This window comes from Tubulanus polymorphus, chromosome 2 (assembly GCF_964204645.1).
Source record: "Tubulanus polymorphus chromosome 2, tnTubPoly1.2, whole genome shotgun sequence".
NCBI lineage: Eukaryota > Metazoa > Nemertea > Palaeonemertea > Tubulaniformes > Tubulanidae > Tubulanus > Tubulanus polymorphus.
This window is the reverse complement of record NC_134026.1, coordinates 4,361,876-4,376,618: the sequence shown is the minus strand read 5'-3', so window position 1 is coordinate 4,376,618 and position 14,743 is coordinate 4,361,876. Positions and strand designations below refer to the sequence as shown.

The following is a 14,743-nucleotide window of genomic DNA, read 5'->3' as shown; positions in this document are numbered from 1 at the left end:
TATATATATATATATATATATATATATATATATATATATATATATATATATATATATATATATATATATATATATATATATATATATATATATATATATATATATATATATATATATATATACACATATATATATATATATATATATATATATATATATATATATATATATAAATATATATATATATATATATACGTAGGAGGAAGTTTGAGCTGAAACCATCCCCTAAAATCTGATGCTTTGTATTGTAAGTATGCACAATTTAATATTTATTGAGAAAACAAATGAAAACAAATTCATATAAAAATCGTTGCCGGATATTTGTATAACTTCCCGATTGATAATCATTCGAATGTGATGTATGTATTATATATAGTTTCGTTATATTATTTTGAGCGGATATAAAGGTAACTGGTGGCAAACCGTAAACTACCAGTTCTCACCAGTTGCCGAAATCCCAGTTGTGTCGGTATCCATCGAGTCGCAACACTTTTAGAAAAAATCCCATCAAAGATAAGTTGTTTCTCGGATAAACAAATATATGTTTTGTAGAAATGTTTTACAGATTATGAAAAGCGTATTTTACTCAAAAATCACAAATATATTCATATCTCAAAGTTAGATATTTAGCACGTGTTATGTCGTAATGTAGCAATTCAACGTTAAGGGTAAAACAAAAGGGTAAGGAACGCTCTTATTGTCCAATAAGAGCGCCCAGGTCGACAGCTGACCGCTAAATTTTGAGTTAGGTTTAAAGCCAACAATGCTACGTCCTTGCTACTCGTTGCTATTTATCAGAAATCGCTGGGAAGAAATTTTACAGAATTTGGACTGGGCATATATATATATATATACACACAGGTCAGTGTTCCAGCTCAGCGGTATAATGGTGGATGGGGAGCAACAGAAAACAACAAATCTGAGTTCACCGAACCAATACCATTTAATGCGTTAAATGTGGTTTTTAATTTTTCTGCATCCACTCATGATCCACACGAGCTCATCGACATGCACTACTCAATACTGGCATTCTACAATATTTCAATCGGAAATTCCATTTCTGGTTCAAATAAAAAAGCACACCTAATAAACAGTTTGGTGGGCTTCAAGGTCTAATAGTATATAACCGCAAAACGATCATACTCATTAATGAATTGTCTCAACCATATTACTATCGCCTTCACTAGTATTTCTATTTCTATTGTATCTAATTCTAGCTTATCACATTTTAATGAATCATATCAATAAAGTGAACAGTTTCTTTGGACCTGTAGTTATTGCCTGATTTAGTTTCCATTTAAATTCGTATGAATTGCCGCAGTGTGTACTCATCACTCATGGTGCACAGAATTAAAATGTATTTTGACTGATGATTTTTTGATGACTCGCAGTTGCATTGTAATTTCACCCACGATTACGTTAGAATACAGCCGACTAGCGTTGCCAATCGCGATGATAATTCAACAGAAAAAAACATTAAAATGTCATTTTCTATGATAATATCGCACGATCAGGTATAGTAGTGGATAATGGATGCCTGGCATCTTCGAGCCTTACCTCAAACCAGAAACAGTGTCATAAATCTAAGCCCACTTATATGGGTACACTCGTCCTTTTTATCACCGACGAACCGAAATTTCAATCCCAAGATAAGAAATCGAATTATTTTTTAATTAAATTCTAACTTGAATGACAATGGTACTCGGTATGGGAGACTGCATTGGCCTTGCGTGATTCGTTGGGCGCTATTTTATTCATGCGTCATTCTTAAGGATAAAAACTGAGAACTCCGCGGCAGTAGTTTAATGTTTCAGCAGATTATTGAAAGGATTTGCTGCGAGCGCAGCTCAAGTCAAATGTTCTCAATCGTTAAAACGGGTTTTGTCACAGCTATCGCGTTAAATCTGCTCAGCTTTTAGAAATCTTATGCCGAAGCAACGACTGGTCAAATTCAGGAGTTATAACGACGGATTGATGATAATGGACGATGTTATTGAGTTTTTCTTATTGGTATGTATTTTTCTATAATTATTTCTGCGGTTGCAAAACATTTCTATTTTGGAAGACGTATCAAACCTTTTATTTCATTGTGTACCAAAATAAATAAGCATTTCGATATAGGATCCTAAAGTAGAGAGAAATCGCTGGGTGGCTGGATACCGCTCGTGAAAATATTTTTGGCAGATGTATGTATGGCCCCAACTTCGTTCGATGGCCCCAACTTTCAAGTTTCGTCTAAAAACAAGATATTCATTTTTCACGAGATATTCATTTTTACGGAACATTTCTCCCTGTTCTTGCCATTCAATTTAAGTGATCTTTCCCCTTATCGTTTATGTATATTATCGATACTATAATATCGGATGTTTAAGAAATTCTATAAATCGAATTGATCTGCTATTGAACGACCCTGTTGGTCTACGCGTTCCGCCATCGGCGTTTGTCTATCAGTCGTGTATCGTCTCGTTCGTGCCGTTTTAATTAAGTAGAATGATTATTCCGATTGAAACGAAATAACCTTCTGAAAAATTTAATGGAAATGTCAATATTGATTGATAATTGAACTCCGCAGAAAATTTCCGGGAACAACATTGAGACCAGTAATAAATACTTCGCTTTGACCATTGTCGATCCCACCAATTTTGGAATATTTGCGATATACACATGTGAAGAATCGTCGGAATCTTCTTCATAAAATAACATTCTAATATTTATGTAAAGGGTATCGATGTCGCCAACTCGTCGTAGCGGGTGTAAGTCCACGGCGAGATCTTCTTCCTCGAGTTATGGCTTTCTCGAAAGTACAGTAGTAGCTGTAAGTAACTGACTCGAACTCAGAGTGACCCTGATGCTGATGGACGTATAAAGTGTTTGTTAGGGTAAGCCATGGATTGTTGATACCGGTACAATGAAATTGAAATTGAAATGAAATTTATTTACACTCATCACCAAAACGAGAGATTGAGGGACATCAAGAAGTATTTACGTCAAACATAACGTTAAGTAGAGAATAAGCATGAGAGCCATCTACCGGAATATTCTATTAACACCCAGGTGCGGAAGAAAGAAGAATGTGTGTCTAATGTTGGGAGTCCGATATTCGAACCCAGTAATTTCTGACACTGATTCCGAGTGCTCCTGGGGCTGAATAAAGGATGTACAGGGTAGGTGTCCCGGGTTCGAACCCAGTAATTACTTACACTGAGTAGTCTTGATGCCTATATTCTAAAATATGGACGAACTCTTATTTAGAGAACTGACTGCTGTAGTGAACTACAGAGGAGGCAACCGAGCCCTGGCAGGCGAGGATGTATCCGGAATCTAGCGAGTCATCGTACTTGGGGAGTGGAGTGGAGGGGACCAAGACGTGCAGTTTGATTCGAATTTTGAATTCGCAGTGATTACGAAAGAAGTCCCACGATAGTTTCAGCCGAAGATGTTAAGTTTTTGAGTTCTTATTTACAGGAAAGCTTGAGTTGGCCATCACCGAGTTAGACTGCGAGGTATACCAAACATCATCAACACAAACGACTGTTTAATTGTTATATTTAAATTCTGTTATATGTCCTTTTGTTTATACATTATATGAATGAAAAATTCTATCTTTCTAAACACGTAGTTGCCATGATAAAAATATGTATCCAGTTCCATAGTGGGTCTATTCTGAGAATTGAATTAGACGTTTGAAGTTTATTTTCAAAAATCAACCTGGGAAAGCGAAAGTGGATCCTGGAATTCTCGTTTGGACTCAATACATTAAACATACAAATAGCAGTCTAACAAGTCAATACTTATTTACAATTATCATCATCTAAAAAATGATAAAATTCTTTTAAAATTGAATCTTAAAACAAATCATCGACCTACTCTTCATCCAAGCAGAATTTTATACAGATTATTTGTATAAAACCCTACTCGGATGAAGAGTAGGAATTTATTTAAAATCAGCAGCGGCGGTAACCTCGGTAGGGTTCCTGATATCTGCTACTACGTAGTTATCTTTTATAGTTAGCTTTTGTGATATTTATATTAACGTAGTCATCTTCTGTGGGGTTCATGACATCTGCTACTACGTAGGTATCTTCGGTAGCTTTTCTGATATTTGTATTAACGTAGTCATCTTCTGTGGGGTTCATGACATCTGCTACTACGTAGGTATCTTCGGTAGCTTTTCTGATATTTGTATTAACGTAGTCATCTTCTGTGGGGTTCATGACATCTGCTACTATGTAGGTATCTTCGGTAGCTTTTCTGATATTTGTATTAACGTAGTCATCTTCCGTGGGGTTCATGACATCTGCTACTACGTAGGTATCTTCGGTAGCTTTTCTGATATTTGTATTAACGTAGTCATCTTCTGTGGGGTTCCTGATATCAACGTCTTCCTCTGGGACTGTAGCGTTCGTGACATCTGCCACATCGACGACATCTACGATATCTACGTCATCGTGGTCATCTATGTCTTCGTATACATCCTCTTGCGTAGAATAGATTCTGTCACCATGATCAGCAGGTGTAGGCTATAGATAATTAAAAAACTACAGGTAGTTAAGATTCACAAATCTAAATATTCAAAAAAATAAGATGTATTTATATTTACAAACCTGAAGGTAAATTTCCCCGGGATGGGCCGTGCTGTTAGCTAAACAATCAAAAAATACACTCGATATAAGAATATTACGTGGATTTATACTAAAAGAGCTCTCTGATCCTGAAATAATCCCGATCGTCTCCACTTCTTAGATACTCTCTGGAATATATTCTATTTGTTGAAAAATCAATAATATATCGAGAATATCATTAAGTGCCAAATTATTACAATGATGTACCGTATAAAAGAACCGTGACAAATAAAGAAAGATTGTACCTGCATGAGAACCCGAACCTTCTTGCTGGGAACGACGTTTAATGTACCTGAATTCAAAGAAATCATCGATGAATATCGAACTAGTTTTTATCGAATCGTATTACGATATTATATATATATATATATAGATAGATAGATAGATAGATAGATAGATAGATATATACCTGTAAACGCCAACGATGATGATAACAAGTATGATCAAAGTAAATCCAAGTGCAACAATGATAACCAGAAGATACGATTCATGTTTCTTCACTAGAAATGTAAAATGTTATCCAACACGCGCTATCGACTCGTTTACGAAATAATAAGCGTGGCTTCTTTGGTTACAAGACTCGAAAATCTTTTTGAGTTTTGTAAACACGAAATGATGAACGAAATATGAAATGTATTGGAATGTCTCTTTTAATTTTTGACAATCTTGATTTTTTTTACCATGACCCTTCAGATTATAAGTCATTTATTTCCCTGAATTGATCTCGGCTTACCGGTAACTTTATCTGTACAGATCGCATTGATTTCTTTGTTCTAAACGAAAAATATTTCACAATATTTTAAGATTGAAATAGTGCAATCTCATGGTGAATTCATGTTGGATAGGGCTAGAAATGTCGGAAATTATTCTAGCATTTTTGCAAGTTATCAGTATGTTTCAAATCCATACCCTATCGATCTCGTTGATTGCCCGGATACAAATAACATAGGTCTCGCCCTTTTTGAGCTGTCTATTGGGACATGGTCCATGTTCGCTTCCATCTCCGACTGTGAATGTTTCCGGTAACTTATTGATGAAACTTGCAGCCAAATAGAAATGGGGACTTTCGCGGGCACATTTCACGTCCTTCCTGTTGACACTCGCATTGATGCCAGTCTGGCCACCTTGTACATGCTGCACTACGATCTGGTATTCACTGCATGTATAGAATTACAAAATACAAATCATTTCTGATATTGAAATAAGGCTTTCAGAAAAGTAGTCTGAATCGACAATGGATTACTTACCTTATGTTTCCAGCCCTGATTTCGATTTCTTGCAAACTTAGCGTTACACTGATGTCACTTGTATCTTCCGAGCGGATTTTAGGTTTGCCAAATAGTTGTGGTTCTGCAAGGGTAATGATAAGAATGATGTTCGTTACCTGAGATATTGCATTAATAGGATGAACAGAATTATCATCTATACTCAAGTTAATGACACTCACTATGCGGGTACGTCCAAAATCGTCGAGTGATTTCTTGCCCGTAACCAACGCTAGTATTAGCTTTGATTGTACACTCATAACATGTAGATGGCTCGAGCTCTGGTAAAATCATCTTCCTTTCCAACGTAGACTTAGTCACTTTTTGGTGCTTTTTGTTTGAACTATCGGAAAATAGTGTTTTCAACCATGTGCACGTCAGCTGAATTTGTTAATGAATTAACGTTTATAAATTGATATAGCCGGATTCAAGTATACGGATCATTCAGAATTCATCATCTCACGTGGTAACCCTCTATCCTTCCATTCGGCCGCGTTGGCGGTGACCACTCAAGCCGGATGGGATGGTTTGAATCGACGCTTTTTGTGAAATTGACCACCTCACTGGGAACTGAAATGATACGTATATAAATAGAATGATGGCTGTAGAAATTAGAGAAGACGGCCTATACAGATATTTCGTTAGACGATATTTGATGCCTACATCCGACTTCAGTGGTGAAAACAGCTTTATTGCTCGGTCGACCTCGACCTTTCTTTCCTACAGACGTCACCTGCAAAACGGTAAATTACTTAGACTACTATATACAGCCATTCGTGTATTACTATTAAGCCTATTTTCTCTTATTTGCGTATTTGATTGAAAGATTTGATTTGGTGTCCCTTACAAACCCGATTATTTTGAAGTCGAAGGATGTCGACGTACAGTTGAGTTGGATGATTTGTATCGTATTAAAAGAATTTTTTTAAATCTTAATCGAAGTACTTAATTGGAAATTTTCTAATTATCGGCCTTCATTTTGTATTAAAACGTCAGAAACAAGGCAAGTTAATTGAATTTTTCATACATCATTGTAATTCAATATTCCTATCACCTTTATTGTGTAGTAAGTATAAGGGACTGGTTTCGGTAAGATCATCTTGGAATCGTTGTGGGAAATCGAGACATTTGTCCAAGTGTTTTCGGATTCTTTTCGGTAGCTGACTAGATATTCATATTGGCAACCGTTGTCCTATAAACAGATTGGAATTGATGAGTCAGAATTGAACAACTAACCACCTAAACAATGGAATAAAATACAATACAGTTTATGTCTCCAAATAAAAAAAAATCGAAATCTATAGATGTACCTTCCATTCCAATAGGATTGTCGATGCATTTTTTTCCTTCACCTTTGGCTGAAAAGGCACCGCTTTGGATGGAAATAATCAGAAATAATAGCATATTATAGATTATTTCGTTCAAATGTTAGCATTTACTTCACTCACACTTTCGTTGGCAGACTGTCACGAAAGGTACTTCCGGTCCGTCTGGCCCTTCTTTGGTACTATCACCTATATCTGCCACAATCGACATTGAAATGTTATATTTTGTCGAATGATTCAGCCCTTTAAATGTGTAGCCTATCGCGTTCAGTTCGACTGATGGCTTCATTCCGTCAGATGATCTTATTTTCACTCTATATTTCAGATTTCTTATTTCACCGCGGCCGGAGTCGTCTCTAGGTCCGTTGTAATTATTCCATTCGATGCTCAACGAGGTCTCCGTTTTATTCACCAAACGTGGGAGCCCAGGTACTCTGAAATCTGTTTGACAAATCTTGGTTAATTGATTGAAAGATAATGAAACTATCCAGTGAGTACTTCTAAATATAACATACCTGAAAAGCAATTCTTTCCGATGTGGCTGTTTGCACAACCTTTTTGGCAACTGCCAGTCAAATAATCACATGTAGAATTCCCCAAACAGTTACATTTCGCTAAGCAGCCGTAAGTGTTCTTTACAGAACAATTTGCTAGTCAAAGATGAATTAAAAAGTATGATTTTCACGACTACTTTTAATATTATAATCAAGGAATGCCACGATAAACGTGAAGCAAAATTATACATACGAGTGAATGGATAGCCAAAAACTTCAACTTCTGCCAAATTCATGTATTCTGGTTGTTCGAGATTGTGTTGCACACTCACGTATCTCCCTACAATCGGACCATTCATACAGGTCCCGTTATTTGTGGATTTTCCAAATAACGGTTCTTTGATGTAGAAACATCGTGAACTGCTCGCAGAGATAGCGCTAGTATTACCAACTCGTATATCTAATTCACGAGACCTATTTTCTGATAAATAAAGCAAACACATAATATCAGAATTATTATTGAAGTAAACGCTTTGTTTAAGAATCCAGATATTTTCAAACATACTCCATTCATCTCCTTCTGGTGATGGTGCATTCTCATCGGTAAAATGAGCATCAGGTCTGTCATGAACAATGACTCTAGAAACGACGTGTGGTTCTAGTAGATCAATTACAGCCCAAGCTTTGAGGACGTCTATTGTGTGAAAAATATTATGTTTTTCATTGACTTTTCCATCGACTAACATTCCTCGCGTGTACACTGAATACATCGGAGATGAATTCACCTCTTTTTTAAATGCTACATTCTCTGCAAAATTCAACGATACGAATGTCAGAATTCGATAACGTTTCATAAGAAAATGCCAATTTAAAGCTCGGTAAAAACTTGTCGCGTGTTAATGATTTTTTCTAGAAGGTTACTCTTACTGATTTGACATCTCGGTCCACTCCATTTGTCTTTGCATACGCATGCCAGATTTTCTCCGCACTTAGAGGCATTTTTGCAGTGACATTCTGTTTGACAGTTTGGACCGAACGCATTGTCTTCGCAAACATCTAGCAAAATAGTCAGTTAACAAAATACTAACGTATTGATTATCTATTTATACTTAGAATTAGCAAATAAAACTTTCCAATTACATGTTTAGAAATATGTTGAAGTATTATCCCAATTCATAGATATGCACTAATCTTCGAAAGCCCATAATGCCTATTGTAATATTGTAAACATAGCTCGTGGGCACGAAGAAATATTCTTATAAGGCATTGAAATTTTGCTTCAATATCATCTTAGTGCGAAATATTATTTCAATGCTTTTTCTGGCTTTCCATATTGGTCTGGCATAGCTTACTTGTTACAGTGGTTCGAACGGCGAATGTCAAAAAAATCAGAAATCCTAACGAACTAGACTTCATTCTGTTATCGGACGCACCCAGTTCGTGTCCCACCAGTTCAGCGTCTAAACAGCTACAATGCGCCAATGCGCAGATGCGACAAATATATATATATATATATATATATATATATATATATATATATATATATATATATATATATATATATATATATATATATATATATATATATATATATATATATATATATATATATATATATATATATATATATATATATATATATATATATATATATATATATATATATATATATATATATATATATATATACGTAGGAGGAAGTTTGAGCTGAAACCATCCCCTAAAATCTGACGCTTTGTATTGTAAGTATGCACACAATTTAATATTTATTGAGAAAACAAATGAAAACAAATTCATATAAAAATCGTTGCCGGATATTTGCATAACTTCCCGATTGATAATCATTCGAATATGATGTATGTATTCGTTATATTATTTTGAGCGGATATAAAGGCAACTGGTGGCAAACCGTAAACCACCAGTTCTCACCAGTTGCCGAAATCCCAGTTGTGTCGGTATCAATCGAGTCGCAACACTAAGAAAAAATCCCATCGAAGATAAGTTGTTTATCGGATAAACAAATATATGTTTTGTAGAAATGTTTTACAGATTATGAAAAGCGTATTTTACTGAAAAATCACAAATATATTCATATCTCAAAGTTAGATATTTAGCACGTGTTATGTCGTAATGTAGCAATTCAACGTTAAGGGTAAAACAAAAGGGTAAGGAACGCTCTTATTGTCCAATAAGAGCGCCCAGGTCGACAGCTGACCGCTAAATTTTGAGTTAGGCTTAAAGCCAACAATGCTACGTCCTTGCTACTCGTTTCTATTTATCAGAAATCGCTGGGAAGAAATTTTACAGAATTTGGACTGGGCATATATATATATATATATATATATATATATATACACACAGGTCAGTGTTCCAGCTCAGCGGTATAATGGTGGATGGGGAGCAACAGAAAAATACAAATCTGAGTTCATCGAACCAATACCATTTTAATGCGTTAAATGTGGTTTTTAATTTTTCTTCAATGCATTCCAATCAAATACAATATTTCTACTCTAGAATCCACTCGTGATCCACACGAGCTCATCGACATGCACTACTGGCATTCTACAATATTTCAATCGGAAATTCCATTTCTGGTTCAAATAAAAAAGCACACCTAATAAACAGTTTGGTGGGCTTCAAGGTCTAATAGTATATAACCGCAAAACGATCATACTCATTGTGACTTGTCTCAACCATATTACTATCGCCTTCACTAGTATTTCTATTTCTATTGTATCTAATTCTAGCTTATCACATTTTAATGAATCATATCAATAAAGTGAACAGTTTCTTTGAACCTGTAGTTATTGCCTGATTTAGTTCCCATTTAAATTCGTATGAATTGCCGCAGTGCGTACTCATCACTCATGGTGCACAGAATTAAAATGTATTTTGACTGATGATTTTTTGATGACTCGCAGTTGCATTGTAATTTCACCCACGATTACGTTAGAATACAGCGCAGCTAGCGTTGCCAATCGCGATGATAATTCAACAGAAAAAAACATTAAAATGTCATTTTCTATGATAATATCGCACGATCAGGTATAGTAGTGGATAATGGATGCCTGGCATCTTCGAGCCTTACCTCAAACCAGAAACAGTGTTATAAATCTAAGCCCACTTATATGGGTACACTCGTCCGTTTTATCACCGACGAACCAAAATTTCAATCCCAAGATAAGAAATCGAATTATTTTTTAATTAAATTCTAACTTGAATGACAATGGTACTCGGTATGGGAGACTGCATTGGCCTTGCGTGATTCGTTGTGCGCTATTTTATTCATGCGTCATTCTTAAGGATAAAAACTGAGAACTCCGCGGCAGTAGTTTAATGTTTCAGCAGATTATTGAAAGGATTCGCTGCGAGCGCAGCTCAAGTCAAATGTTCTCAATCGTTAAAACGGGTTTTGTCACAGCTATCGCGTTAAATCTGCCCAGCTTTTAGAAATCTTATGCCGAAGCAACGACTGGTCAAATTCAGGGGTTATAACGACGGATTGATGATAATGGACGATGTTCTTGAGTTTTTCTTATTGGTATGTATTTTTCTATAATTATCTCTGCGGTTGCAAAACATTTCTATTTTGGAAGACGTATCAAACCTTTTATTTCATTGTGTACCAAAATAAATAAGCATTTCAATATAGGATCCTAAAGTAGAGAGAAATCGCTGGGTGGCTGGATACCGCTCGTGAAAATATTTTTGGCAGATGTATGTATGGCCCCAACTTCGTTCGATGGCCCTAACTTTCAAGTTACGTCTAAAAACCGGTCATTCAATAGGCCTATTGTTTGTTCTAACCTTTCCGTCTCATTTGAAACAGAAGAATATACCATGATTTTGGATATCATTTTCCTGGTCCATGGAGTTCGATTATAGTAATTAGTTAGTCGTATTTCGCTGGTATAGATAATTTATTGTTTCGATCATTTATCCTGCTTACCAAACATTTATCTCAAGCACACGTAGTGCTACACGAGGGTAAGAGAGACTGTTCTTACAATTAATCACGACAATTAATGTAATGATTATTCATATTAGTTCTGATGGGCGATTATCTGATAAAGTCACTATTGATGATACCATTATCTACGGCTCTAGTCTCCTCGCATACCTTTATTTACGACTTCTATCAAAGAACTTTACGACACCACGCTATTTTTCATCATCTACACCCGATATACAGGCACAGCGACAATCAAGTGGAAATTTCATTTTCATTTTCATTCGATAAGAAAAACGGATGAATGGATAAGAAAGGAAGATCATACAAAAAATACTAGAATTCATCCTGACTCTATACACCGATCAGATATATCGATACGTCCAAGTTTCATTTAAACCTGTTATTGGATCATTTGACAAAATCAATCAAAAAGTCTTGAGAAAAACCTATATGAGAAACCTAAATAATAGCGCAAAACGTAGTTTAGGACCGGTTTTATAGTCACGGCTTAGACTTGAGACCAGTCTAAGATCATCTGGATAGCCAATTTAACAATTTAATACCAGTCCGAAGAATTAAAACCACTTTTGCTAAAGTCTGGACTATGGAACCAGCTCTAGGTGACAGAAAAGGTGACTCATTTCGATCTAGATTTGTCATTCGTATCAAAGCTGTAAAATAACAACCAGGAAATAAACTTTCAATGATAGGACATAAAACGACGATTTACGTGTCATTAAGTTCTATATAAGCAGACTATCGACTAGTTTTATATGAAGTCTTTTATGCCTACTTAATGCTTACTACTCATTTCCATTATCATCAAGACCGTATACTCGGAATGATAAAGACTATTGATTATAACTTAGATATAAGAGCAGAAATCTCCTTCTCTCCATCATTCCCTTCCTCCTTCCCTCGTCTAAGGTAAAGATGTTTTATATGATATCGGCGTGAAATGGCCTTCAGGCAATAGCGGAGAGAACAATACCACGTCATAACTCGTCCAATAAAGAAGCATCGTTATTTCTCCACCGCCTCTGCTAAGTCCGTTCGTCAAAATATATGGCAAAATAATGATTGTTTATTGCGCGTTGGATTAGAAAAATTCATTAAAACACCGTAAATTAATCACACGATGGTAATTTTACTGCCATTCGAAAAATTCCATTCAGGTTTTGAATTTTATACACAAACGATTTTTTGAAGTCGTAAAAACCGTTACGGAAATGTTGAAAAATTCTGCGTTACGGACTACACATGTTTATTGATAAGTACTATGCGTTATTCAAGGGGTACTGTTTAATGAGTAGATACGCATTACGTCATCAATATTGGCGTTTCAAAACATCAATTAAAGCTTTGGAAATTTGAGTTAAGTTCTTAATCAATTTTTATCTGTTCTATGAAGCGATTGGGTGTATAAATCGTGTCACTACTTAATGCAGGCCATCGATGATTGATGACGAAAATCCGATATCAAATCTTGAAATGATTCTCTTAAAAGAAGATATAAACTATGATGCCTCAGTTAGTTAGAACTACGTATCACACCTACTGTATATGGCTCTTGTGTTTCAGATTCTGTTCATGATTCATCGTGGATTGAGTGGTAAGTATACGATGAATTGTAAACAATTTCAAATTATGAATTATCATTATTCGCAAAATATAACAATATCAATTAACGATGCTTTTTTCGAGGTGTTTGCCCGCAACTGATTTATTTCAATACTTTTTGTCAATTCTTGTGGAATGCCGAACAAGCGATCGCATACGCAGTGACAGTGAATTAAACATCTCCAATTTGGACTATGCTAATATGCTAATAGTATTTTGGATTATCAAGTCCTTTCGTTAATTCCAGCCCCACTTGAATGCAGGCAAACACCTCAAGGAAGAGATTACGCCGGATATCTGAATGTCACAAGGAGTGGCCTAGCGTGTCAGTCGTGGAGTTCTCAGACCCCTCACGCTCACTCGAAATACACGACCGCTTCTGAGTTTGTAGATACGACTGTAGCGAAGGCTTCTAACTTCTGTAGGAATCCCGCCAACGCTCGGGCTGATCATCCCTGGTGCTACACAATGGGAAACGTCGTAACAGAAATTTGCACCGTTGTAAGATGCCCGGGTAATGTATGGTTATAAAACTCAGATATTTTGAATTTACGTTGCACCGGGTGGGGAGGGCAAGCACGAGAACGATTGGTATGCCACATCATGAATAAAGCAATAATAGTCTTTCATATACGAAAGAAAATAGGGAAATACAAAATATTGGGAAAAAGGCGCTTGACAACTGGTGAAGTTAAGAAGAAAACATATTACCTGAAAGGCCCAGTCGCCCGCACATTCATACCCCATTCATCACCCTACAAGGCACAGTACATGCTGTAGTGATGTCTATATATCATGTTGATATCTAAGTATATTTAAGATTTACGTATAAGTCCGAATCGGGTTATTCCTTGCTTCATCTAGTATTGTTTTGTTTCTACTGCAGTGCCGTTTAGAGAATGCAAGGTAACCGTGAAAGGGTTCGAATACCGCGGAACAGTCGCAGTAACTAAGAGTGGCTACCCGTGTCAAACATGGACATCTCAGAGCCCTCATGGTCACATGTACAGTAACGAGCCAAATATATTCCCAGACGAAACAGTCGCAGATGCAAAAAACTTCTGTAGAAATTTAGACGACAGTACAGGTCCTTGGTGTTACACGAAAGATCCCAACGTTCGATACGAACTCTGCGACATACCATTTTGTGGTAAGCTACGAACTGTCGGAATCAAAATATTCACTATAGTTTTTCACGTTTTTGCTTGACTAATAAGATCCTCAAATCAAATCTTAGTCATAGTCTATGGGAAATAGATATTATCCCCGAATCTTTACGAAAAACTAAATAATTTACTGAGTTCGGGAAATGTAACGAACGGTTATTATTACCTTCTATAACTCATCAAGTAAATGGCATTTATTACAACTGTGTTACAATTATTTAGTAATTTATAGCTCGACTTCGATTCATTGTATGTATGAATTTATAGCCTTCGAGGTAAGTTTTGACACTTTAAGAGCT

At 35.8% G+C, this 14,743-nt stretch overlaps 2 protein-coding genes across 3 annotated transcripts; one reads left to right on the top strand and one right to left on the bottom strand.

Annotated features, from left to right (window-relative positions):
- Positions 1 to 3,563: 3,563 nt before the first annotated feature.
- On the bottom strand, positions 3,564 to 14,538 carry LOC141898815 (uncharacterized). The gene is made up of 20 exons (XM_074784931.1): positions 14,420 to 14,538; positions 13,990 to 14,033; positions 9,059 to 9,174; positions 8,634 to 8,762; positions 8,272 to 8,514; positions 7,960 to 8,187; positions 7,728 to 7,862; positions 7,336 to 7,653; positions 7,198 to 7,259; positions 6,942 to 7,079; positions 6,551 to 6,620; positions 6,351 to 6,457; positions 6,070 to 6,268; positions 5,870 to 5,972; positions 5,532 to 5,778; positions 5,356 to 5,395; positions 5,032 to 5,122; positions 4,868 to 4,914; positions 4,605 to 4,642; positions 3,564 to 4,520 (listed from the first exon to the last, which is right to left on the bottom strand). The coding sequence occupies exons 1-20, from the start codon at positions 14,420 to 14,422 to the stop codon at positions 3,996 to 3,998; spliced, it is 2,883 nt and encodes a 960-aa protein (XP_074641032.1). The 5' UTR covers positions 14,423 to 14,538; the 3' UTR covers positions 3,564 to 3,995.
- LOC141898818 (plasminogen-like) lies at positions 11,034 to 14,487 on the top strand. Of its 2 annotated transcripts, none has more exons than XM_074784934.1 (4): positions 11,034 to 11,247; positions 13,240 to 13,270; positions 13,526 to 13,792; positions 14,165 to 14,487. In XM_074784934.1, exons 1-4 carry the CDS (start codon positions 11,164 to 11,166, stop codon positions 14,485 to 14,487), a joined length of 705 nt encoding a protein of 234 aa, XP_074641035.1. In that variant the 5' UTR covers positions 11,034 to 11,163. The 2 variants fall into 2 exon arrangements, with proteins under 2 accessions (XP_074641035.1, XP_074641036.1); XM_074784935.1 differs by having other exon boundaries at positions 13,526 to 13,779; positions 14,165 to 14,290.
- Positions 14,539 to 14,743: the final 205 nt, after the last annotated feature.